This window comes from Triturus cristatus, chromosome 3_2, assembly GCF_964204655.1.
Source record: "Triturus cristatus chromosome 3_2, aTriCri1.1, whole genome shotgun sequence".
Lineage (NCBI taxonomy): Eukaryota > Metazoa > Chordata > Amphibia > Caudata > Salamandridae > Triturus > Triturus cristatus.
Genome location: NC_140584.1, coordinates 1,002,973,451 through 1,002,997,882, shown reverse-complemented (window position 1 = coordinate 1,002,997,882; position 24,432 = coordinate 1,002,973,451). Strand labels below are relative to the sequence as shown.

Below are 24,432 nucleotides of genomic sequence, written 5' to 3'. Positions count from 1 at the left end.
TTTTGTCATTTACTGCCTGATGTGCCCCTGTGGTCTCCAATACATTGGAAGTACCATTCATCCTGCTAAGAAACGTGTATTGGAGCACGCACGGGCAATTACCAATCATGACACAGCTTACCCTGTAGCCAGGCACTTTGCAGATAAGCACGAATCCCGTAGTGATAAACTCAGCTATTTTTGTTTGGACCACATCCCCATTACTGATAGAGGAGGAAATAGGGTCAAAGAGTTACGCCAATTAGAGGCGCGTTTCATTATTGAACTTCAGACACGTGCTCCCGGGGGCCTGAATATGGAGGAAGAATTGTGGTCCTTCATTGGCTAAATTCTGTATGACTCTCAATTCCCACATCTCTGCATGCGTTAAGAGACAATTATGCGAATATGATGTGTGTTGTTTTGGTAAACACCCTTCACTTTTTTCTGTTTTTATTTGTTGGATGAGATTTTCTATGCAACATATGCAGGATAACAGAGTCCATATCTTAGCCACGGCTTAGCCCATTTGAGGGCTCAATTTTGTTGGTTGATTTATACTTTTTAAAAAAAAATTCTTTATGCTTTTCACTATATGGACATAAATTTATTTGGGCAATTATATTGAATAGGAGATGGCCCATTTGAGGGCTCAATTTTGCTGAATAATGCATTTCTGTGCCATAAACGCAGCAATGTTTGCTGTGAATCAATTCAGAGATTTGATTACAGGAATGTATCTTATCGTATGGACATTATATTGTGTGTGGGCAATTACATTGAATAGGAATTGTTCCTTTATATGTATGATAATTTTCATTATTTGGTTGCCTTTTACTTGAATGATATGACACGGCATTATGTGTTCACGTTTTCTTTAATTATGTGCATTAGCTGAGGAATCTTGTGATTCTGTTGTTCATATGGCAATTCCAATATGGCCGCGGCGTTAACAATTAATTTGGATCACTTTATATATTAAGTCCTATGTCGATGTTGCTCGCCAGCCTTGTCGCCCAATACATGCATTGTTTATTTAAATGTGATTCTTGGGCAGAGTAAACTAACACTGACGAAGGCCAGGGTGCCGGAACGCGTGTGTTAGTCTTCACGGAGAAGTACTAATAAAGTAAATTTCTTGACTGAGCCTGAGTGCGCCGCACGTTTTTTCTGGAGACGTGAAGTTTGTGGATATATAAATATATATATATATATCTCGTGATCAAGGCTTTTCAAGCCGAAACACGTAGACGTTTGTCTGCCACTTGCTACACTTCATTAAACTTTATTTCGCCTTCACGGAGTGCCGTCCCGAGTGATTTTCGGAGCAGCTTTGCATGTATATATATTAAAAGGGACCCAAGGAATCCCCAGAACATAAATCCAAACCAGGACTGTCCATTCGGACACACCGCACCTTTGCCCTGAACAGCAAATGCCCATTCGGGCCGAAAATCTCTTTGCTTCCCCCAGGCACTACCTACCCGGGAACAGTGACTTCTGGGAACTGTAGTTGACAACTGAACTACAGAGGGTGTGCGACCAGGTGACCGGGGGGTTTAGCACTCCAACCAATGGGTGTGTGGCAGGACACTTAAAGGTGTGGGTGGAGCAGCATCCTGGTTACAGCGGCATCCGACGAAGGCTATGAACGCCGAAATGCATCATGCCCAAGCTGTCTAATTAAAGGCTCCCAAAGGATTTCCCCGAGTGGCCTCTTGCTTCTCTTTGTTGGAGGGGTTTTTGCACGGATGTATACACGCCAGCCAGAGGCGTGAAAAGATGCCCCGTTCTTCAAAGTGGCCGGAGCGTTACTGGCATCAGCTGTTGCAGCTTTTGTTTGTGTGAGAGAGAGAGAGAGAGAGAGAGAGAGAGAGAGAGAGAGAGAGAGAGATTTCCACTAATCATAACAAAAGTACCATTTAGCGGGGCGTGGCCAAGATGGCGGCGAGGTGAGACGCATCTCTCTGTCTCTCCCTCGCGCGCCCGAGAATAGCGCCGGAGCGGGACCGATTTCCCTTCCCGTTTCCGGCACACAGCACCGCCGGCGAAGCCTGAGAGCGGGGCGCACCTGTGGAGACCCAGCCGGTGTCCCTGTGAACGGTGGGGCTCGCCCGCCGGCGGAGGACATCGAGGCCGCTTGCGGCCTAGCAGCGAGCGATACGGCCCCGGCCTCAGGTGCGGAGGGCCCAGCGTGGGGGACGGCGCCCACGGCAGTGCGGTAGCGGCCGGGAGGGCCCGGGGCTGCACACCAGCGGACACAGCACTGAGCCGGTTGCTGCGGCGGCGCAGACCTGTGGGTCACGGAGGTGGCTGGCGCCCATGAGGGCCCGCGGCCTAGCGGGACGTGGCGCGGGCTCGGCCCGACGCGGAGCCTTTGGTGGAATGCAGGGGGCTTGACGGACTGGGGATCACCCGCCCGCATCGGACAGCGCGGTACGATCCGGGACCCGGCGCTGCAGCGCACATAGAGGAAGGCGGCGCCGTCAGGAGGCCTCCAGGTTTCCGGAGGTGTGAAGGGAGGACCCGCGACCCCGGGAGTGTGGCGCACAGCGAGGAGCCCAGCGGGCGGGAACCGGTGCGGATCGGCCCTTCTGAAGCGGAGGTGGGGGTGGAGGAGGTGAGGGCTGCAGACAATCGCCCCACGGTCGGTGGGAGAGAGCCCTGAGACGCGAAGAGCGGTCACGGATGCTGCCCACCCCCCCTGTTGGAAGCAGCGTAGGTGAGAGGCGAGGCGACCCGCGGAGGCGCGGAGGGCGAGCCTCGGGGTCCTGCCAGCCCGCGAGGGGCGCGTTCCCTGCGGCCCCCTCAGGAGGGCCTCGGCTGAGGTGGGCCTACAAGCAAGATGGCGACACAGAAGGGTAAGGGCAAGGACAAGGCCCAGGGCAAGTCGCTGCCGGAGCTGTTTGCCAAGTCCCAGGGGGGGGCGCTGACGGTGGCCCCGGATACACGGTCGTCCGCGGCTGAGGCGACGCCGTCGAAGGGGTCCGGAGATGACGGAGCGGAACCGATCACCAAGGCCCTACTGCTGTCGCTATTCGCGGAACAGAAGGAGGAACTTAAGGGCATGCGGCAGGAGCTGGCGGCAGAGCTACGGGAGGTCCGGCGGGACCTGGATGGCCTGGGGGAGAGGGTGCAGGCGGTGGAGGACAGGGCGGACGCACAGGATACGGAACTCTCCCTGGTCCACCAGGACCTTCTCCGGCTACACGACCAGCAAGTGGACATTCAAACCCACCTGGAAGACCTGGAGAATCGGTCAAGGAGGCATAACATCCGCATCCCGGGGGTGAAGCGGGACGCCGAGGCGGGAGACATCTTCGCCTTCGCCCGCGAGCTCTTCAATCAGATCCTGGGTAAACCGGCGGACACGGCGCTCACTCTGGACAGGGCCCATCGGGTGGGTCCTCCGCGCCCGGACAATGCCCTTCCTGCCGACATCCTGGTTTGTGTCCAGGACTACACCACTAAGGAAGAGATCCTCCGTGCGGCCCGCACGCAACACCCCATCGCCTTTCGAGGTCAGCACCCGGTGCTCTATCAGGACCTGTCCGCCCTGACACTGCAGAAGCGCAGAACCTTCCGCCCTGTCACGGAGGCCCTCCGTCAACGGGACATCAAATACTCTTGGGGCCATCCATTTCGTCTTATTTTCCGTCATGAGGATCGGCTGTACCAGCTTCGATCTCTGGCGGAGTGGTGCCAGCTGCTGGACATTGATTGCCCGAAGGAGGAGGGGGACGGCCAGGCACCGAGCTCTCAGAGAACCGGCGGCCCCGGCGTGGGCTGGAGCCTATTGAAGCAGCGACGCAGGGGCTCGAGACGACGGAGGCCGCCCCCGAGGAGATCGCCCAGGGCCGTCAGGATGCCATATCTTCAGTCGCTGAAACGCTGGCACCGAGAGGCGAGGTCCCCTGAGGGTAACTGACTGGGGTCTGTTGTGAGGTTGTTTTTCTTTTTCTCCGATGGCCTGGGCCTACGCTCTCGTTGGGGCTTGGCTGGCGGACATGAGGGCGGCCGGGGGGGGGGGGGGACACTTTGGTACGCCACGTTCCCCTTTGACTCTGGACTTCCTGATCTTCCTTGGAAGATGGACTTTTGGTACGCTTCGTGGGTTTGGGGTTGGGGAAGGGGGCTGAATGGGGTTAGTTGGGGTTCTTTGTTTCTTTATTGCCTTTCTTTCTTTTCCATCTCTTTCCTGTGTCGGGTCGGGGGGGCGGTGGTTGAATGCCTGGGACGCATTTGGGAGGGCACGGGGATGCGCATAGCAAGCGGGTGCTCGCTGATTGCTAGGAATGCCTCCAGTGACACTTAAGATCCTTACGCTCAATGTCCGGGGCCTGAATAACCCAATTAAGCGCCGTTCCATCATTTCCCTTCTTGCACAGTCAGGGGCGGAGATATGCCTCCTCCAAGAAACACATTTACTCATGCGAGACACACACAGGATGCAGTCCAGGTCATTCCCCGTGCAGTTCTTCTCCTGTGACTCCTCGAAGCGGGCGGAGATTGGTGTTTAAATTGGTTTTTTTGTGACTACGATTTTGTAAAATGGACTGTCTTACAATGGTGCTGGTATAAACGGAGAGTGAAATGAAAGAATGTAGGATGTCAGTTTCTTTTTCTAACACATAATTTAAATAGCTTTGAAAGGAACTGTACAAATATTTCATAAATATATTAGCAGTTAGGAAAGCACATTTTTAGTGTGATGGAAGCAAAAGGATTTTAATAGGATCAAAACAAATCAGAACACTGTACTTAGTGATGTGCAAATAATAAATATGTGCTGAAAGCCATTATCCACACAGCATCATTTGTACATTACCCCAACATAAATTTAGCCATTGGAATTGATAGAGGTAACCCATCCAACAGTCACCATTATCCCGATGAGGCAGCCGAAACAGGTTGTCATTTAATTTCCTATCTTTGAGCTGGAAAACCAATAATCCCCTCCTCCTTGTAGCCTTGCTCTTCCAGTCCACGCAAACAGCGAACCTACTGAGGCTGCATGTGTGCAACACATGTTTTGCAGGTGAGACACCACTTATCCATTGCCCTCACTATCCCTGCTGCTCAAACAATGCTGTGCAGCAAGCAAATAATAATTGCTGCTTTACTCAACAAACATTGGTATCCAGTTTTATGCATACATTTTGTGCACCATGTGACATGCTTTCAGAATTCATTGCTTATGTGCCACCTTCTGCACTTGAGACCTGTGCCTGGTGTGGTCAGTGACATGTGGGCCACTTAAAATTTGTACCTTGTGCAACTGGTGTAACATGAGATTCGTCACAAGAGTTACTAGTTCTGCAGCGTGTTCCCTTCAACCGAAGAAATGTGCAGGGAATGGCTACTGAAAAATGAGTAGACCCCAGAGGGGAGGTTATGGGTCCTTATTACAAGGGTGCTAAGTATAAAAACACTAAAAAGAGAAATGATGCTCGTGACTAAACATTAATACTTTTCCCAAGCAGAATGATCAAGGAAACTCATCAATTGATTATCAAATCTTCTTTTCATTAAAAGAATTTCATCACTAATCTCAACAAATCTTTGATATGCAGTATACTATTTTACAGACCACAATCCTACACATGAAAACATAGAAAATAAATGTTTTACTCATCACAAGCACTTATAATTAACATGCGTTACATATTGTTGTTTCCTGTCACCATTCATAAAATGCAGATTTAATGGGTGCCAAATATAAATAAGTTTAGAATGCACTTCCTGAACTTTAATGACCAATGCACAGTTAATTTTGTTCTTAAAGTTATCTGTACAAATTTTAAAGCGATTTACAGTCAGGGCAGAGAAATGTCGGTGCGTTTCGACCCCAATCATTGCTGGGGTTTACTCAGCACAAGGAACTGGTATGCTTTGTTTTGAATTGGCTGCTAAGTTATAATGCTTGATGTCTTTTATAATTCAAAGTTTGGGTTGAGGACTGTGTCCTCTAACTTCATCCGCACTGACTTATAACGGGGGAGGTAGGCCGTTGGCTTCAAAATCTGTTTAGTAGTCGTGTTCCGCCCTTTATCGGCGTTCTGAATCGTGTCCTGCTGAGACTATAATAGTCTGTGTACCTTGGGTGCATTTACGAGGGCTTCTGTTTGACTCAGAGTATTGCATATTTTTTCCCTCCGAGTTCGAGCAGGTCCCTTGTGAAGTGGGCTCTGAATGATGGGTGATGCTTAGTGCTCCGTTGGCACCATTGATACTTGTGCCCTGAGCAATCTTTGCAGTCTACATGTGACTGCTCTGCCTCTCTTGTATGCTGACAAATAGCTCTTCCAAAAACAAACTGTCGTTGGGACTCGGTCGCCATCATTTACCACACACTTCCTTCTTTTGCTATTCTTTTTATGCAGTTTCAGCTGCAGGATTAGGTGTTTACTAGGCTGCTTCCAGTTTAACACATCCAACTATCCAAAACATTCCAGTTGACCATTACATGCATCTCCTACTAATGCATGCATGCCCTATCTGACCACCTCCCAGCAGCCTGATCACTCCTCTGTGTCCTATTGACACTGAATACACAACCCCATGTTTTTTATCTGACTCTGATCCTTCACCCTCTTTATCAATGCAGTCTCAAACATAGAATAGCAAAAAAGATGCAGCTGCATTATTTCATGCTTACTGAAAACCTTCATCCACTCATCCAGAACAACAGGTCGCGTGAAAAGATTCTAATCAATGGGCCACTGACCTGTTCACTTTTTTTCATCTCCTGGCCGATGCTCACACTTATGAATACGCCACCCCCATTGTATTTACCTTGCTTAGGCATCAGATTATTGTAGTCTACTCCCACAGGTACACAAACACATTTACACTAACCATTAACTTGTACGCCTCCAGCCATCCCCTCATCTAGATGTCAAGCAACATTCCCTCACTCTTCTCTCCCACAATGAAAATTCATTCCAACACATTCTTTGAATTTTATATTCATTATCTGAAGCATATTGTATGTAGGTGCCTCTAGTAATGAGACCGAAGCACTGATCCTAATATAAATCACATTTATCATACACCTTTAGATAATTGAATAATTCTGGTGTGTAAGGGCCGTTGATACAGGTTCCAATTTGGGATGTCACATAGAAATGTTTGTTTCTTGTTCTTATCATGTCAACCTTCCAAGGCTCGAAAAATCATAAAAATGTTACAAGACCTGCAGGTCTAGTAACTTTAATAATCTACTCGACCTAACTGTAAGGTGCTTGACCCGTGAACTGGCCTCAAATTGTGTGATCCTAGGCAAATATTTTGTCTTCTAGAGCCGCCTTTTTCTTTATTATCCAATAAGGGAGCACCTTCAAATATGCAAGTTTACTATTTCTGCTGTACGAAAAAACTCTTTATTTACTAGACTAAATGTTTGCTCCATGTATAACAATAATCGAGCCCATATACAGGGTACACATTCCTGGTTTGCCTCTTAGTTCACTAACAGCATTGCTATCTGGGCAGGAGCAGTAATAATTCTCAGTTCATGTTAAAAAACTCACTTTGCCTCAATATATTTCCAAAACATGATGTGGTAGTTTATTGTCATTTACTGATAGCATATCTTTCATTGAAATGGCCACAAAACTTTCCCACTACCATGTAGTTTTACTGATAATAGCTCATAAACAATTTTTGGAAATTGGGTTTCAGCAAAAATATTTAAAATTTGCACATCACCAAGTAAAGTGTTCTAATTTATTTTGATCCAGTAAAAATATTTTTTTCACTACCAAATTACATAAATGGGTCTTTGGAACTAGTGAAATATATTTGAAATGTTTGAGCAGTTAGTTCACTTAGCTATTTCAGTGTTGTGTTAAACAAAAGCCTGACATCTTACAGCCTTTCATTTAACATGCTTTGCACAGTTCAATTGTCACACAGTTCACTTGACAAAATCCTCTAACTTAAGTCACAAAAAGAAAAATAAATGTTATAAGATAAGCTGACTTTTGACCTCTGTCTCTGAAAGCTAGCAAATGTAACAAGATTTAATGCCATGTTTATTGCCTTAAATCTTGTTATCTTGTCATATTTGCTCTGCTTTCAGAGATGGAGGTCAAAAGGCAGTTTGTCTTCCCTGAAGTTAGAGGTTTTTCAACTCACCAGAAAGGACTAGTGGTACCTAAAAATTGCTCGACAATGCGAGTGGATTTTTCGAGCCCTGCCTTACTTTGTTATTATTTGTGATAAAAGTTCACCAAGTTAGCTATATTCAGCTGTTTTTCTGCCCCGATCCATATATCAGTGAAAATAGTCATTAATGCATACGGGTTGTTGCCTGATGGAATGCAGTTCTTTCAACTGGAGCTTTCTCAAGGCTTCTTTCTTGCACAAGGAATTCAGTAAAATGTGTTTCAAAAGGTTTTTAAATCCTCATTAGTACTGTGCAATTCCTAAAGCCAGAAAATCAACAAAGTGGTCTGTATTCTTCTTTGGATAGAGTCATGGCTGTCAGTTGCCTATTACTGCTCCACATCCAATTTGCTTAATCAGCTGTAAACTGGCTTTAGTCAACATCTCTTACAGAAATTCCCATGGTTACATTTACAATCTTGTTTTTTTCAGAACACCACAGTCTCCTTTTCTTCATTCTCATTCTATTGACTTTTAAGCACATTCAACCACATAATCTTGTTTTTACCCTCAGCTCCCTCAGTAAGGCACTAGGTGGGTTTTGTCTTCAAATCTTGTGAACTGCCTTTTCTGGTTTTCCTGGTATTGCTTGCATCCTCCACACACAGTTGCATGTGTGCATTTTCCACAACTCTGCAAATGCTTGGACCTCTCCTCATTACCATCTCCCGAGGTGCTATTATCTCCCCCTTTGGGTTCTTACACCATCTATACACTGATGAGCCATACATCTCCTACCCTGTCTTCATACCTCTCCGTCTAAAAGCTGGATTGTTGGAGCCATCAAATACTGGGTGATCATCTCCTCCCTAACTTCCTCCAACTCATACTATTCTCTTGCCATGTAGATGTCACAGTTCTGTATCTGAACGGCAAGTATCTAGGGTTACTTCCACACTGCTCAGGTAGTCCAGTATTACTTTAATCAGCACTTTAACTATTTTTCATCTACCTAATGTCATTAAAGTTCTCCAGTGCTCCCTTTTCTCTACAGGTAATCCATGATCAGCTCACTCGTTATGAGCCTTCGGGACAACTGTAAAATTCTTCTGGCGGTACGTCTCCTAAGGAGTGCAATCCCAGACTTGCACAGGCTAAAGGCAGTGGAGGTACTGTTCCTATCAGAAAGCGAAGATGGGGAAATCCTATGGATTATCTCTTGGTGGCCTCCCACACCATGAGGATGTCATGCTTTATCATTGGGCGTGCTCCTCGTAGGGCCAACGCTGCACTGCCCTAAGGGCCCTATGAAAATTTGCTTTTGCTAAGATCTTTTTATTTTTGTCGTCTGATGAGAAGTGCCTGTGTGAGGGCGTTTTAAATGTGTGGGGTGGAGTGAATGTGTATACTGAAGTGAAGGGAGACTAAAACTGTCTAAGAGATACCGAACTGGACTTTAATGTGATCGTTCCCATAGCAGGAATAAAAAAAATATAATTTGGTTGGGGCTACTACAGGGGCGTGATGTACCCAAGTAGACTGAATCTGTGAGTGTGGTTTGGTCGACATGTTTTATAAAACCAAGCTTCAAGTGTTTTTTGCTCATGTGTACTAAAAATGGACACAAACTCATATTTTTAATTTTTTTATTTATTTGTGTTTTATAGAGCGCGGGCTTGACCCGTTAGGGTATCAGAGCGCTTTACAGGGTTTACAGGTTGTATACAAAAGACTTAGGTAGGGGGGTGGAACATTTGGGATAAAAACAAATACATAAAGTTTACAAGAACGAAGTTCCAAGAGTCTAAGGGTGGGGTGCCGGGTGGATAGCATCTGGTCAGTTCAAAGTGTGATAGTAATAGAATAGAAATAAGGTCGCTGAGGTGAGTGCAATGCAAGAATTAGGAGAGGAATTTGCCCATCAGGAAGGTTTTGGCTTCCTCTTTTGAATCGTGGCAGAGACGGAATTCTTCTAATGGCGGGCGTTAATGAGTTCCATATTCTTGGTGCACGATTGTACGTTTTTTCCTTTTGAAAGCGCGGAGGCTAGAGCAAGAGGTCTCTGGCGGACCGGGAGTTTCTGGCTCCTCCGGATACCACGAGTTTCTGGGCGAGAAATGCAGGGGATTTAGTCTGTAGAGCCTTGTGAGTGATACATGCCAGTTTAAGTTGGATTCTGGCCTCAAGAGGAAGCCAGTTCAGAGCTTTCAGATGTGTTTTTTTTTTTTTTTAACCTGTTAGGAGTCCGACGGCAGCGTTAAGGCAGGTTTTTACAGGGGTCAGGGAGATCTTGGGTAGGCCAGAGAGGGTAGAGCATCCATATTAAGAGTCTGGAGATAACTAGTTCCTGGACTGCCATATTTAGGTCTGGAGTGTCCAGGAAAGGTTTTAGTTTTCTTGGCTAGCTCAGATGAAACCTGGCAGTTTTGGCCATCGAGTTGATGTGGTCACGCATATTCAAGCTGCAGTCCAGGGTTATTCCAAGGGATTTGGCAGAGTCCACGATGGTTGGTGGGCAGTTTAGGGCTGTGATCGACTTAGTCCATTCCCGAATGTCAGGGTTGGTTTTGGGTGGGGAGATTAGTAGAAATTCTGTTTTTTGGGCGTTTAGTTTGAGCTGGTTAGAGGTGAGCCATTGGGCAGTCAACTTCAAGGCCTCATTCAGGGAAAAAATCTCTTCAGGAGAAGAGATTTTGATGTAGAGCTGGGTGTCATTGGCATACATGCGGTAGGAGATATTGGCGGTGCGTAGTACTTCTGCTAGTGGTTCGAGGTAAAGATTGAAGAGGGTAGGGGACAGGGTTGATCCTAGGGGGACTCCGACTGTTATCGGAGAGGGAGCGAACAGGTTACCGTTGATTAAGAATCTCTGGGAGCGGTTCTGGAGGAAGGACCTAAACCATTCGAGCATGGAGCCATCCAGTCCAATGCTGAGTTTGAGGCGTTCAAGAAGTTTTTCGTGGTTGACCGTATCGAAAGCCGAGGATAGATCTAAACGGATTAGGAAGCAGGTTTTGCCTTGGTCAAGGGCTTGAAGTGCATCATCCACGATGTGGAGAATGGTGGTTTCAGTGCTGTGCCCAGGCCTGAACCCTGATTAGAAATCGTCCAGTAGGTTGAAGTTGGTGATGTGTCGGCTCAATTGCAGTTGCACACATTTCTCCAGAACTTTAGCTAGAAGTGCGATATTGGATATAGGTCTAAAGATGTCTAGAGAGGCAGGATTCAGCGTAGGTTTTTTTAAGATGGGGATGACTTGACCGGCTTATAGAGAGTCGGGTATCGACCCCTGATGAAGGGAGGCGTTGATTTGCAGTCCAAATAGGAATGATAGATTGGGAGTGTCAGGTGTGTGTCCTCAGGGTCGGAGTGATGCTGAGATTGGGTCCACCCCCTGATCTACCCAAGACCAGAATGCCTTAAAAGCCGTGGTCTAAAGGAGGATCAAGTGAGGGAAGGATAGGAAGGGGACTGCAGGGGAAAAGGACCTGAAATGACAAAGCACATCGGATATAACACTCTCTGTTCCCTAGACTCTCACCCTCTTGTCAGAAACCAGTAACAATAATGTACCTGCAGTGCAAAGTATAAACACAGGACAGAAGATTCTTCTCTTCTATGACCCCAAACTAACGTTGCCTCTCGGAGTGACAGTCTACCTGTGATGCAGAGAAACACGGTTTAGTAAAATCCTATCGCTACCTTGACTGGCCAATACATAGTTTACAGGAACCACAGTACCTTGGTTTATGGTGTGCGATTGTGCTCTGGTCATTTGTTTGGTGAGGCGTTGCTGACTCCTCCGATGGAAGGCAAAAGAAATCCGTGAAGTGAGTGGGAAAACCGTCCTCCGCACGAGCCGCAAGACGCAGGCTCACCAACGGCGAACACGTGAAGGGAGAGTGTAGAAGGGTAAAAGCAAGGAAACCGTGCCCCGCACGAGCCGCAAGACTCTAGCTCACCAACGAGGGCGCGGTATCTGTGGTGAGGCCGGTTAAGGAAAGAACCAGAAACAAAACGTCCTCCGCATGAGCCGCCAGGCGCGTGCTCACCAACGGAGGACCCAGGTAATAATTCAGGAGCCCGGCTCCCCTTGTAGCTCCTAAACACGTCCTCCGCACGAGCCGCAAGACGCAGGCTCACCAACGGAGGACACGGAACGTTGGGACCAGGGACAAAACGTCCTCCGCACGAGCCGCAATACGCGTACTCTCCAACGGAGGACCAAGATAATACTCCTCAACTGAGGACGTGATAGATGGAATCCGGGTGCACAACGAGTTAACGGCCCCTGCCGGTGTGCTGAGCTCCGGGGACCGGGGATTGGTAACAAGGGTATCAGAGCGAGGTCCCTGAGCGTCAGCAAAGCTCAGCTTGGATATCTCGCAACTCACCCTCCGGGGACGATGTATGGCAATCCAGCTGGAAGCTGCTCCGTACGCAGTGTTCGGCAAACTTCTGACTTCTGGGTCAGAATATCCGACGCCGGGGAAGGGATCTTGGCGGTCTTTATCGTCTCTCCTCCCTCGTTGCGTCGCAGGGCTTCCTGGGTGATGTAGTCCTTAAAACCTCCCGCAACTCGCGTGAGGCGCGAAACGGAATCGTGACAGTACATCCCCCCCCTCACCGAGAGCGCCTCAAGGGCCCAGGCTTCAGCGGGAACTCCTCATGGAACAAGGACACCAGCCGTGGCGCATTTTCACCCGACGACGGTACCCAAGAGTCCTCCTCCGGGCCTTACCCCTTCCACGCCACTAGGTATTGCAGCACGCGGCCCCGAAAGCGGGAGTCCACCACGCGAGCCACCTCGTATTCCATCTCCCCCTGCACCAACAGATGGGGAGGCAACCTGCGTAGCGCAGAGCGCGACGGCTTCAGCAGGGACACATGGAACACGGGGTGAATCCTGAGATGCGTAGGCAGCTTCAGCTTCATCGCCACCGGGCTCACGCACTTCATAATAGGATAAGGTCCAAGGAACCGAGGATTGAACACACTATGCCTCCGAAACCGAATGTTCCGTGTTGACAACCAGACCATATCCCCCACCTTGTAGAGGGGCCCCTGACGCCTGTGCTTGTCTGCCTATGTTTTGTATGCGGACTTGGCGGTCTCCAGGGCTATGCGAGCAGCCCCCAACGTCTCCTTGATGTGTGCCGCTCTGTTCGCCGCCTCAGGGATCTTATCCCCCCCGCTGGTTGTAGGAAAGGGAGAAACTGTGGGTGCCTCCCATAGTTGCAATAGAACGGGGAAACCCGAGTGGAGCTATGAGCGGCGTTGTTATACGCGATCTCCGCAATCCATAGATAGTCCACCCAGTTGTTCCGGCTATGGTCCACATAGCAGCGTTGGTATTGCTTCAGTGTTTGGTTGAGGCACTCCGTCTGCCCATCGGTTTGCGGGTGGAAGCTTGTTGACAGGGCAGCAGTGGCATGGAGAGACGAACACCATGCCTTCCAGAACTGTGATGTGAACTGGGAACCCCGGTCCGACACTAGAACTGCTGGCAACCCATGCTGCCGTACCACATGCTCCATCAGCATCTGTGCTGTTTGCCCCGCCGTGGGTACCTGGGGACACGCCACAAAGTGCCCCATCTTGGTCAGGTAGTCTACGACCACAAGAATCACGGTGTACTCCTTGTTTGGGGGAGACCCACCACGAAGTCCAGTGATATGCGCTCCCACGGGCAAGAAGGGTTAGGCAACGGCCTGAGCAGACCAGGAGGTTTCCGACGGTCTGTCTTGGCTGCTTCGCATACCGCGCACTTCGCCACCCACTCTGCGATGTCAGCCCGCAGTGAGGGCCACCAACACTGCCAGGCTATCTTTTCCGCTGTCTTCTCCACCCCCATGTGCCCCGCACTCGGGGATTCATGGCACCACCGGTACACCTGTCGCCTTAAGGCAATCGTAGGAAGCAGTAGCCTTCCGTTGTTCAACGGGTAGCCTTCCTTCAGGCTCCATTCCCCATGGTTCCTGAGCCATGTTTTCCATCCAGCGGTTTTCACCCCCTCACGAATCCCCCTCAAGAACGCGTCTGGCTGTATAATACACACTGCCTTGGCGGGATGAATGATTGCTTCTTCCGTCGTCTCTATTGGAATGAGGGTGGACATCTGGCGTGTCAGGGCGTCGGCCTTTCTATTGTCCACTCCGGGTCTGTAGGTAATTACGAAGTGGAATTCCGAAAAGAAGAGCATCCACCTGAGTTGTCTGGGAGAGAGGTGTCTGGCTGCTGTCATGAACTGCAGAATTCTGTGGTCCGTGTACACAGTGACTATGTGTCTGGCCCCCATGAGGAAGTGCCTCCATTCAGTGAAAGCCGCCTTGATAGCCAGGAGTTCTTTTTCTGCCACATGGTAGTTTAGTTCGGCCTCATTCAGTTTCCTGGACATGTAGGCGATGGGATGCAGCTGTCCGGTGACTTCGTTCCTTTGGGACAGGATGGCTCCCACTGCCACGTTGGACGCATCGGCTTCCACTACATAGGGTTTATCCGGATCGGGGTGTGCTAATATAGGCGCAGACACAAAGGCCTCCTTCAAATCCTGAAATGCCTCCTGGGCTTCTGCAGTCCAGACGAACGGTTGCGACTTCCGTAGCAGATGCGTGATAGGGGCAACGACCTGGGAGAACCTCCGGATAGAACGCCTATAAAAATTGGCGAAGCAGATGAAGCACTGGATGTTCCTGACGTTCTGGCGAGTCGCGAACAGCACACACCTTGCGCTCAGCCATTTCTTGTCCTTGAGGACTGAGCATAACCCCCAGGAACTCCACTGATGTTACGTGGAAGTCGCATTTGCTCAGTTTGCAGAATAGGTTATGGTCTTGCAGGAGACCGAGCACGGTCTTCACGTGGTGGACATGGTGTGTTTCTGAGTCTGAATAGATGAGTATATCATCTATATATACCACTACGTAGTGGTCCAACAATTCCCTCAACACGTCGTTGAGAAAGTATTGGAACACCGCAGGGGCATTACAGAGCCCGAACGGCATCACCAAATACTCAAACAACCCGTATCGGGTTTTGAAAGCGGTCTTCCACTCATCTCCCCTCCTCATCCTCACCAGATGGTAAGCCCCCTTCAGATCTAGCTTTGTGTAGACCTTGGCACTCTTCACTTGTTCCAGCAAAACGCTTATCAGGGGCAGGGGGTATCGGTTCTTTACCGTTACAGCGTTGAGTGCCCTGAAGTCCACACAAGCCCGAAGTTCGCCGTTGGCTTTGGGGATGAAGAAAAGAGGGGAGGCCGCAGGGGATTTGGAGGGTCTGATGAACCCTATCTCCAGGAGTTTATCTAGGTACTGCCTTAGATGGGTGTTCTCTGGCTCAGTCAGAGCATAAAGGCGCCCGCTTGGTACCACGGCCCCCGGGACGAGGTCGATTTGGCAGTCATACTGTCGGTGGGGGGGCAGTGCCTCGGCCTGGACCTCATCGAACACCCCCTTATATTCCGAGTAGACAGGAGGTAGAAGCACCTCTTTTTCAGCGGCCGTGGCAATGTGCGTTTGAGTGGCCAAAGCAGAAACCGGTTGGGCCAGTTCCCTCCGATAGTGCTGCTCACACATAGGTGAATTCAATGTGACAGTGCCCGCTCCCCAGTCTATCTCCGGATTGTGCTTTCTTAACCAGGGTATGCCCAGAATCGCCCCATAATGAGGAGCCTTGATCACACTCAGTTGGAGGGTTTCCGTGTGATTCCCTACTCTCATTTCTACGTCCCCTGTGTGATACCCTACTGGACCCGTATCCACTCTCCTCCCGTCTACGGCATAGACTTCCTCCTGGATCCTACGGGTGACCAGGGGAACCCCTATCCGGTGTGCTTCGTCTAGGTCAATGAACAGGCCCGTAGCCCCAGAATCTACCATGGCGTGCATCGGTACCCACTCATGTCCTACCTTTAAGGAACCCTTGAGATACAAATGAGTAGGACCGGTTGTCGCCTGGCAGGACAGTGAAGGGATAGCCATCCGACTCCAAGGGACCCCTTCGTCATCCCGGGAGTCCTCTAGTTTTCCTGTGGTGTATCAAGCGCAGCAGAGGTCGCCCTGTTGGCCTGAAACATGTTTAGCTTGGGTTTGTTCGGGCATTCACGGACATAATGCCCTTTCTTACCGCAATAGAGGCAAAGCCCCTGCTTGCGGCGTGCGTCCTTTTCTGCCCCCGACAGGGAGGCCCTAATGGCCCCTATGTCCATAGGTTCGGGCGTATGAGCCGTCCCATTCTCTGGGGACTTTGTGTGCCCAACCGCAGGTGTGGGTTTCCCTTTTCCTCGGTGGTCCCACTTGCGTTCGCGCAGTCTATGGTCGAGGCGTAAAGCCAGGTTTATCAAGTCTTCACAAGACGCGGGTTGGGGGTCTATCTGAGCTATGATATCCTTCATGTCTTCCTGCAACCCCTGGTGAAACAGAGAAGCCTGCTTGGCCTCGGGCCATTTGGTCTCTGTTACTAACCGCCTAAATGAGTTTAGGTAGGTAAGAAGGTCTTGGCTACCTTGCCTTAATTCCAATAGTTCCCGGTCGGCGGTGTACGAGTCGGCCCGTCGATCGAACACCTTGATAAATTCTGCCTTGAAGGCCTCCCAATCATGAATGAGTGGGTCGTCACGATGTACAAGGGGCACCACCCACTGTGCTGCATCCCCTGACAAATACGAAACGAGAAAGGCCACCTTGGCCTGGTTTGTGGGAAACGCCCGGGGTTTGCATGAAAAATGCATCATCACCTGCGTGAGGAAGACCTGTATCATGCTGGATTCGCCCTTGAATCTCTCTGGGTTGGCCAAAGGGATGGACACCGGCAGCTCCACTACCACCGTACTAGGAGGAGGAGCCCCTGCATTGAAGGGATTCCTGTACATGCCATCCATACGAGTACGGAGATCCGCGGCTTCCTGCCGGGACGCCGCGAGCTCGACCTGCACAGCCGCCAGGGCTGTCAGGACGTCCTCAAGGGTGGCCATCACTCACGCTACCCGACCGGGAGGACACTGTGTCGTGGGTCGGATATTCTGTCAGGTGTGTGTCCTCAGGGTCGGAGTGATGCTGAGATTGGGTCCACCCCCTGATCTACCCAAGACCAGAATGCCTTAAAAGCCGTGGTCTAAAGGAGGATCAAGTGAGGGAAGGATAGGAAGGGGACTGCAGGGAAAAAGGACCTGAAATGACAAAGCACATCGGATATAACACTCTCTGTTCCCTAGACTCTCACCCTCTCGTCAGAAACCAGTAACAATAATGTACCTGCAGTGCAAAGTATAAACACAGGACAGAAGATTCTTCTCTTCTATGACCCCAAACTAACGTTGCCTCTCGGAGTGACAGTCTACCTGTGATGCAGAGAAACACGGTTTAGTAAAATCCTATCGCTACCTTGACTGGCCAATACATAGTTTACAGGAACCACAGTACCTTGGTTTATGGTGTGCGATTGTGCTCTGGTCGTTGGTTTGGTGAGGCGTTGCTGACTCCTCCGATGGAAGGCAAAAGAAATCCGTGAAGTGAGTGGGAAAACCGTCCTCCGCACGAGCCGCAAGACGCAGGCTCACCAACGGAGGACACGTGAAGGGAGAGTGTAGAAGGGTAAAAGCAAGGAAACCGTGCCCCGCACGAGCCGCAAGACGCTAGCTCACCAACGAGGGCGCGGTATCTGTGGTGAGGCCGGTTAAGGAAAGAACCGGAAACAAAACGTCCTCCGCACGAGCCGCCAGGCGCGTGCTCACCAACGGAGGACCCAGGTAATAATTCAGGAGCACCGCTCCCCTTGTAGCTCCTAAACACGTCCTCCGCATGAGCCGCAATACGCGTGCTCTCCAACGGAGGGCCATGATAATACTCCTCAACTGAGGACGTGATAGATGGAATCCGGGTGCACAACGAGTTAACGGCCCCTGCCGGTGTGCTGAGCTCCGGGGATTGGTAACAAGGGTATCAGAGCGAGGTCCCTGAGCGTCAGCAAAGCTCAGCTTGGATATCTCGCAACTCACCCTCCGGGGACGATGAACGGCAATCCAGCTGGAAGCTGCTCCGTACGCAGTGTTCGGCAAGCTTCTGACTTCCGGGTCAGAATATCCGACGCCGGGGAAGGGATCTTGGCGGTCTTTATCGTCTCTCCTCCCTCGTTGCGTCGCAGGGCTTCCTGGGTGATGTAGTCCTTAAAACCTCCCGCAACTCGCGTGAGGCGCGAAACGGAATCGTGACAGGGAGGCAGCAGCCAAACAGTTGGAGGGGAGTGGGTCATAAAATTGGTTGTTTGGGTTTAAGGAGGATAGAATTTCCAAGACGGAATGGTCGTCATAAACTTTGAAGTTGGACCAGTGCGCTTGGTTATTGGGTGATATCTGGGGAATGAGCGCGGAGAGATGAGGCCGGTCCGGACGGGGTTGGGAGTAGGTAGTGGATCTAAGTTCGTTTACTAGGGCAGTAATTTTGTCAGTGAAGAAGGAGGAAAATTCCTCGCATGTTATTAGAGATTTAGGGGTTTCTTTGGAGGTTTTAGCCAGTTTATTAGATTGATGTTTGACCATTTCGAAGAGCTTGCGAAGTCGGTTCTTGGCATTCTCCAGTTCTGATCTGAAGAATTCTTTTTTGAATTGAGGATGTTCCTATTATAGGCATTTCTGGTCTGACGGGGAAGTTTTAAGTGGGAGGCTGAGGGGTGCTGTCTCCAGTTTCTTTCTGTCTGCCGGAGGTTTCTCCTTTTATTGTTGAGGGATCCGTTGAACCAGGGGTTTCTATTGTAAAGATTTATTCTTACAGCCACAGAGGCAACACAGTCTAAGTGGGTGGCAATGTTTGTTTCATGATTCTTCAGATTAGGCAATTGGTATAAAAAGAAGGCAGAACCTCAAATACTTAAGCTTACAAGCAGGATTTAAAGTACAAGAGATATCCCTAAGCTGTATTCAGGTAGGTATCAGAGATGTAATCTGAATGTTTGTAAACTTGTAAGCTGGCTAAATCAGTCTGTCGTGACTACTTTCACAGACAACTAGAGCTTCACTCTCTTTGTCTATCTGATATCACTGAACCCCCCCCCACCTTCAGTGAAAAACATCCCTGTTATTCACTGATACCCGTGTATTATTCTATACATAATTAGCAATAGTTCTTTTTGACAGGTGAGCTGGCAGGACCCAGACTTAAACATGTATTTATTTACTCTTCAAATTACAGCTTATCTACTCCTAGGGTGAAGGTGAAATTAGGCAATTATTATTCGAAATACTTTCATAAAATGAATGGCTCATAGCAGGGTGATAGCTTAGTCCCCTTCTTTTAAACGTTTATTATTTGTCTTTTCCCCTTGGTTGGACCAGCATAGATTCAATGCCTTCGAAGACTGAAGTGCTCAGTTGCTATACTTTCCTGATGATACATTCTAATTGGTCTTCAGTTTCCCCAACAATAAAGTGTTACAAAAGTCATGACAAAATAAGAATTGACAAAGTCAAAAAACAGGCATCTTATTAGTAATGCCATTGCTTGTTTCTTATCATGAAAGCATAGTTTAAATCTCAGATGCAGGTCAGAAATGTGGCCACTGGTTTGGCATACATGTAAACAAAGAAAAGGTAATCCTCCTTCAATAACAACCTAACAATTAGTAGATCGCATAGATAACTGACTGAATGTATGAATTGCAGGATCAGGGCAAATTTAAGATTATTATTGATATGTATTTTTTTCATATTGGGCAAACGTTGCAATTGTAATCCAGTTGTTTTGATTAGGGTTCCTTCAATTACATGATCATAGCTTTGTTTAATTTTGTAACTAATTGTTAAAAATGTTCAGCAACTTATTTTTGGGTAGCTATGTATATCACTGATGTCCTAAGCAACTAATCTGCGGAGGTAAAAAAAGACCTTTCAACTGAACTGTACATTTTAATGATGAATGTTCACCCTTCATCTGAATTAAATGAGATGTTGGCTTTTAACTGTCAGACTAAGCTGTAGGAATTATTGTGGCCAAAAGAAGTCATTGCATTTACAGACTGCACAAGTTTAAAGACATAATGTTCCATAAATAATTTCTACCTTAAATTCCTCTTTTAACATGGATGCTTTTAATTGACTTTTCCAAGGATATGGCTTCAGTTACTGTAGTGTTACACCCCTAGTGTGATCCTAAAATAGAGTTGTCTTTTGTACAGCTACTAGACCTACAAACGCAATCTGTCTTTCCTAACAGTCCTCGTAATTTGTATTTCCAGGTGTTGTTTGAACAGTCAGAACCATGACAGACTCCAAATATTTCACAACCAACAAAAAAGGTAAGTCCTAAAAACTATAATTCTCAGCACTTTTGTACTTTTATTTGTTATCTTTAGTAAAGCTCACAAAAGGTTCCAAAACAAAAGTAGTCTGATTCTGTGATGTGAGACAGTCTAGTGAAAGTACTCCACAATATTCTGTTTACCTACATGTTTTCTCACACTTGGGGCCTGAATACGATGACGGAGGGACCGCCATCCACAGCCCGTCGGTGGCGGCCCCACCACCATCGTAATGATGTTTTCCATCTGCCACATTAGGATGGCAGGCGGATGGGTGGCGATCGGAGAGACCGACCACCATGGATCCATTGGGCTCAAGGAACCTGTCGGACCCTCGGAGGGGAATCCAATCCCTACAATGGTGGCGGTGCCTGCCAGGCACCGCAGTAGGGATTATGATGTCCCTCCCCGCCAGGTGGTTTACCCGTCATGAAATGGGTGGCAGAAGGGACATTGGGAGCCCGTAGCGGGCTCCCCTTCCTCCCTGGCCCTCAGCTGTGGGTTTTGTGGTGCCCCCCTAAATATCCGTGCACCGCGTGGCAGATACCGCATGATGTCTGCCATGCAGTGCAGAGATTTGTGTGGTGTCCCCTTTTTGTACTGCGGTGTGTGCTGCAGCTTCCCCCGCAATACAAAATATAGGTATTTTGACCGCCATGGTGGCGGTCGCATCCTAATGCCTATTGCGGGACCGCCGACATAATATCGGGCGGTTCCACCTCCGATAGGTCAGACGAACCGCCATCATAATCAGGCCCTTAAATAGTTGTTCGTTTTAAATGGTATTCTACATTGCAACTCTCTTGTGCTATTGTAGGAGAGTAGGATCTGCACTTGTGTTGCCCCCACTTTTTTTCTGATGTATACACTGGTTTCTGGCTATAGTCTGGCTGGGTCCCTGCTAATCAGGGCCCCAGTCTAACTGATCTCTCTAAACAACTTGGTGTGCATATTAGATGCACTAGTGATTGGATACTGTGGTACCTTGTGAGCCCCTAGTATATAGTACCTTAGGTACCTAGGGCATTGGTACTTCACAGGCCTACCAGGGGCTGCAGCATGTATTCTGCCACCCCTGGGAAGCACTCACAATCTGACACCACAGGCCTGCTACTGCAGCCTGTGTGAGGTAGTGTTAGCACTCCTCACTGAGGTATAGGTTCCTATATCTCACCATACACACACATATAAACCTATCAGTCACCCCTATGGTAGGCCCTATCAATCCCAAGGGCAGGGTGCTTGGTTTACTATGTGAGGGGGTGCTTCTGCCTGAGCAGGGCCCCTCTGCAGCTGGTAGAGTCTATTCTCTGCTGCTGTTTGTGGATGCGGTTAAACCATATACTCTTAAGTGCATTATAACCTCGCGGTAAATGCTAACTTTGGAATGACTGCATCAAAACATGTCGTGTCTTGGAATCCTACCCCCACACCAGTAACTGGTGTGGGAGTAGAATCCCACCCTTCTAGAGGGGACGACATGTGCACTCTGTACTAACCGGTAGAAATCTTCTAAGGCCCTGGCATCACAAAATGGATGCCACCAGCACAGACACCGGGCTGCCCTCCTGCTGCTGACCGAAACTCGCAGTGGAGGGAGCCCAACAAAGGGTTTCCTGTCACAGGGAGGTGTCACCACCTCCCAGACAGGATTTAGTGTATTGGAGCTGGGTGGGTGCACTCTTAGAGTACTTTGAAGTCCTGCACTGGGGGAGCAGTAGGCTCCTCTGTGCATATGCCAGCTCAAACCGGTTCAGGGGCTGCTTGCCCCTGTCCTGGCGCGAAACTGGACAAAGGGAAGTGGGTGTAACCACCCACTACCCTGGCCCTCCTAGAGGAGTGGCCATAGAGCTAGTCCCTCCCATCTTATCAGTATAAGATACCACACATTGCCAATGCAACTTAGATTACACCTGGACGACGCTCAACGAAGAAGAATCCTGGCACTTCAACTTTCTACTACCTTTAGAAGACCGAAGGATCTCCCTTGGAGTCAAGGAGTGACTCCCCTGCTTGGCAGGCACTAAAACTACTGAACTACGGTTGCAAACTTTACCGCTCCCGCCGGAGCCCGAAGTCCCTGCGTCCCCTGAAGTGGATTTCCTGACTTCCCGACGGCCATTTTGAGTCCCCAGCGAAGCTGTGGCATCTGGACCCCACGAGTGACGAGGAACAGCAATACCAGGGAACCGTGCACTGATTTCGAGTGCAAGCCCTAATCTACGTGCTACAACTTTGTGCTTTGGACCACTTAATGTCCAACTCCCTAGCAGGTTTTGAACCAAAGATCAGCGGCCTGGCGTCCCGAGTGACCGTGGGCTGTTGGTGAAGTTTCCCTGCAAAGGCGTCTTTGCGGTTGCTTGCCCGTTGGCTATCAGCCCTCCAGAAGACTTCCACACCGACTTCAAGGGCTCGCCTGGTTGCTCTGGGCCTGCCCTCACTTACCCTCGCTGGGTAAGTCCATCGGACCTTGCTGGTCTGATCCATCGACATTCTTCCATCCACATGAGACTTGCAGTTGCCAAGGTTTGTTGACTCCGATTCGAGTGCCGACACCGCCAACAGCTGCAGACGTCGTGGGACCTCCGGAATCCAGCTGCTGGTCTTCATCGATCTCTCCTGGACCCCGTGAGCGAAGAGACAAAGTGACATCAGCGACCGGAACCGACGTGACAGCTGTGGTCATCTATCCTGCTGGCCACCAGTCACTGGCAAGTGACTTTGAACACTGTCCCCTCAATTTCTAGGTCTCCTGCAACTCCAATCCATCGTTGGATTTCAGCGGACACTTCACCCGACGACACAAGCAGCAAGTCGACGACGATTCCCATTGAAAACCGCATCGCGACCCGACACCAAAGGACACCTATGCACCCGGCTTCCCTGGGTGAGGTAACTCTGGCATTTTGGTGCCCAAGTGTACATTGGCTATCGAAGTACTTACCCTGTAAGTTGTTTGCTTGTTGTCCACTCCGAAGTGCCCTAGAACTGTAAATTACAAACCGCGACATTTGCCATTGAAACGCATTGAAACCCGCGTGTGTGTTTAGACACTGCACGCGTCTCCTGTGGGCTGATTACTTACCTGTAAACACTGCAGCAGTGAAGCCCCAGCGATTCCCAAGGCCCTAGGCCTTTTCATATTGCAAGTCGAGTTTGTTACCCCACTATTTTAGTATATGGTCTGGTACGCCCCTAGGGCTACAGCCATATTTGTGCTTAATTTATTGAGAACTGTTGATCTTTTGAATGTTCACCTGGCTCTATTCTCATAAAGAGATTAGTAGAGTATATTTAGAAATAAATACATATATATTTGATATATATACCTGTGTGGTGTCTTTTCATTTGGTAATTCAAGAGATTATAAGATAAAACAAGCTGCTTTACATTCCTCAGAGACTTAGCCTGAAGGCTGCTCTCCACAGCTACCACTAGGATAGCTTTCTTTAAAAGGTTGTCTTTAAACCTATCTACCAAGAGCCAAATTGGACTGGTGCAAGGTGGCCACTATAACTAGTGACCAGCATATGCGAGGCCAACTTCTCACATTGGTGGGCAGCGTGTGGGATTCCAGCTTGCCATTGTTTTACCAGAAAATCTCTATTTGAATTACTAACTGAAAACCACTTAAGGTACTCAAGGTACATATAAAGTCAAGCTAGTATCAATAAGTTCTACTGAACTTAGAGCTGTTTGTGAAGGGATAAGCACACCCTTGTTACAGCTCAAGCTAGGTTTAGTAGGCCACAACTAGTGTAGGTAGTACAACACTGCACAACACTAGTATGCCTCACCAGGATGGAGCCAGTGGGTCCATCCCATCTCAGTACAAAGACATAGCCTACACTGACTTGAAGGCCTTGTGCTTTGCAAGAAATCTGCGGGTGGGCAGGAGTCCCTCATCACAGCACCTGATAGATCTGTTAGTAGCAGATGACCTGAAACAAGCTCTAGGAGCAAGTGGGTCTGCATCAGGGGGTGGGTCAAACATAGTCTCTGGGTATGATGATGAAAATCAAGATGACCTGGAGTCTGTGGATGATGGGCCAG

General features: G+C 48.9%; 1 protein-coding gene across 2 annotated transcripts in view; it reads left to right on the top strand.

The window, feature by feature from the left end:
- AP2B1 (adaptor related protein complex 2 subunit beta 1) overlaps positions 1 to 24,432 on the top strand; it is a 575,856-nt gene that overhangs the window by 23,719 nt on the left and 527,705 nt on the right. For both annotated transcript variants that reach the window (XM_085649631.1, XM_085649630.1), the window contains exon 2: positions 20,317 to 20,376. In XM_085649631.1, the coding sequence (XP_085505757.1) occupies positions 20,340 to 20,376 (37 nt within the window). In that variant the 5' untranslated portion in view covers positions 20,317 to 20,339. The remainder of the gene's footprint in view (positions 1 to 20,316; positions 20,377 to 24,432) is intronic.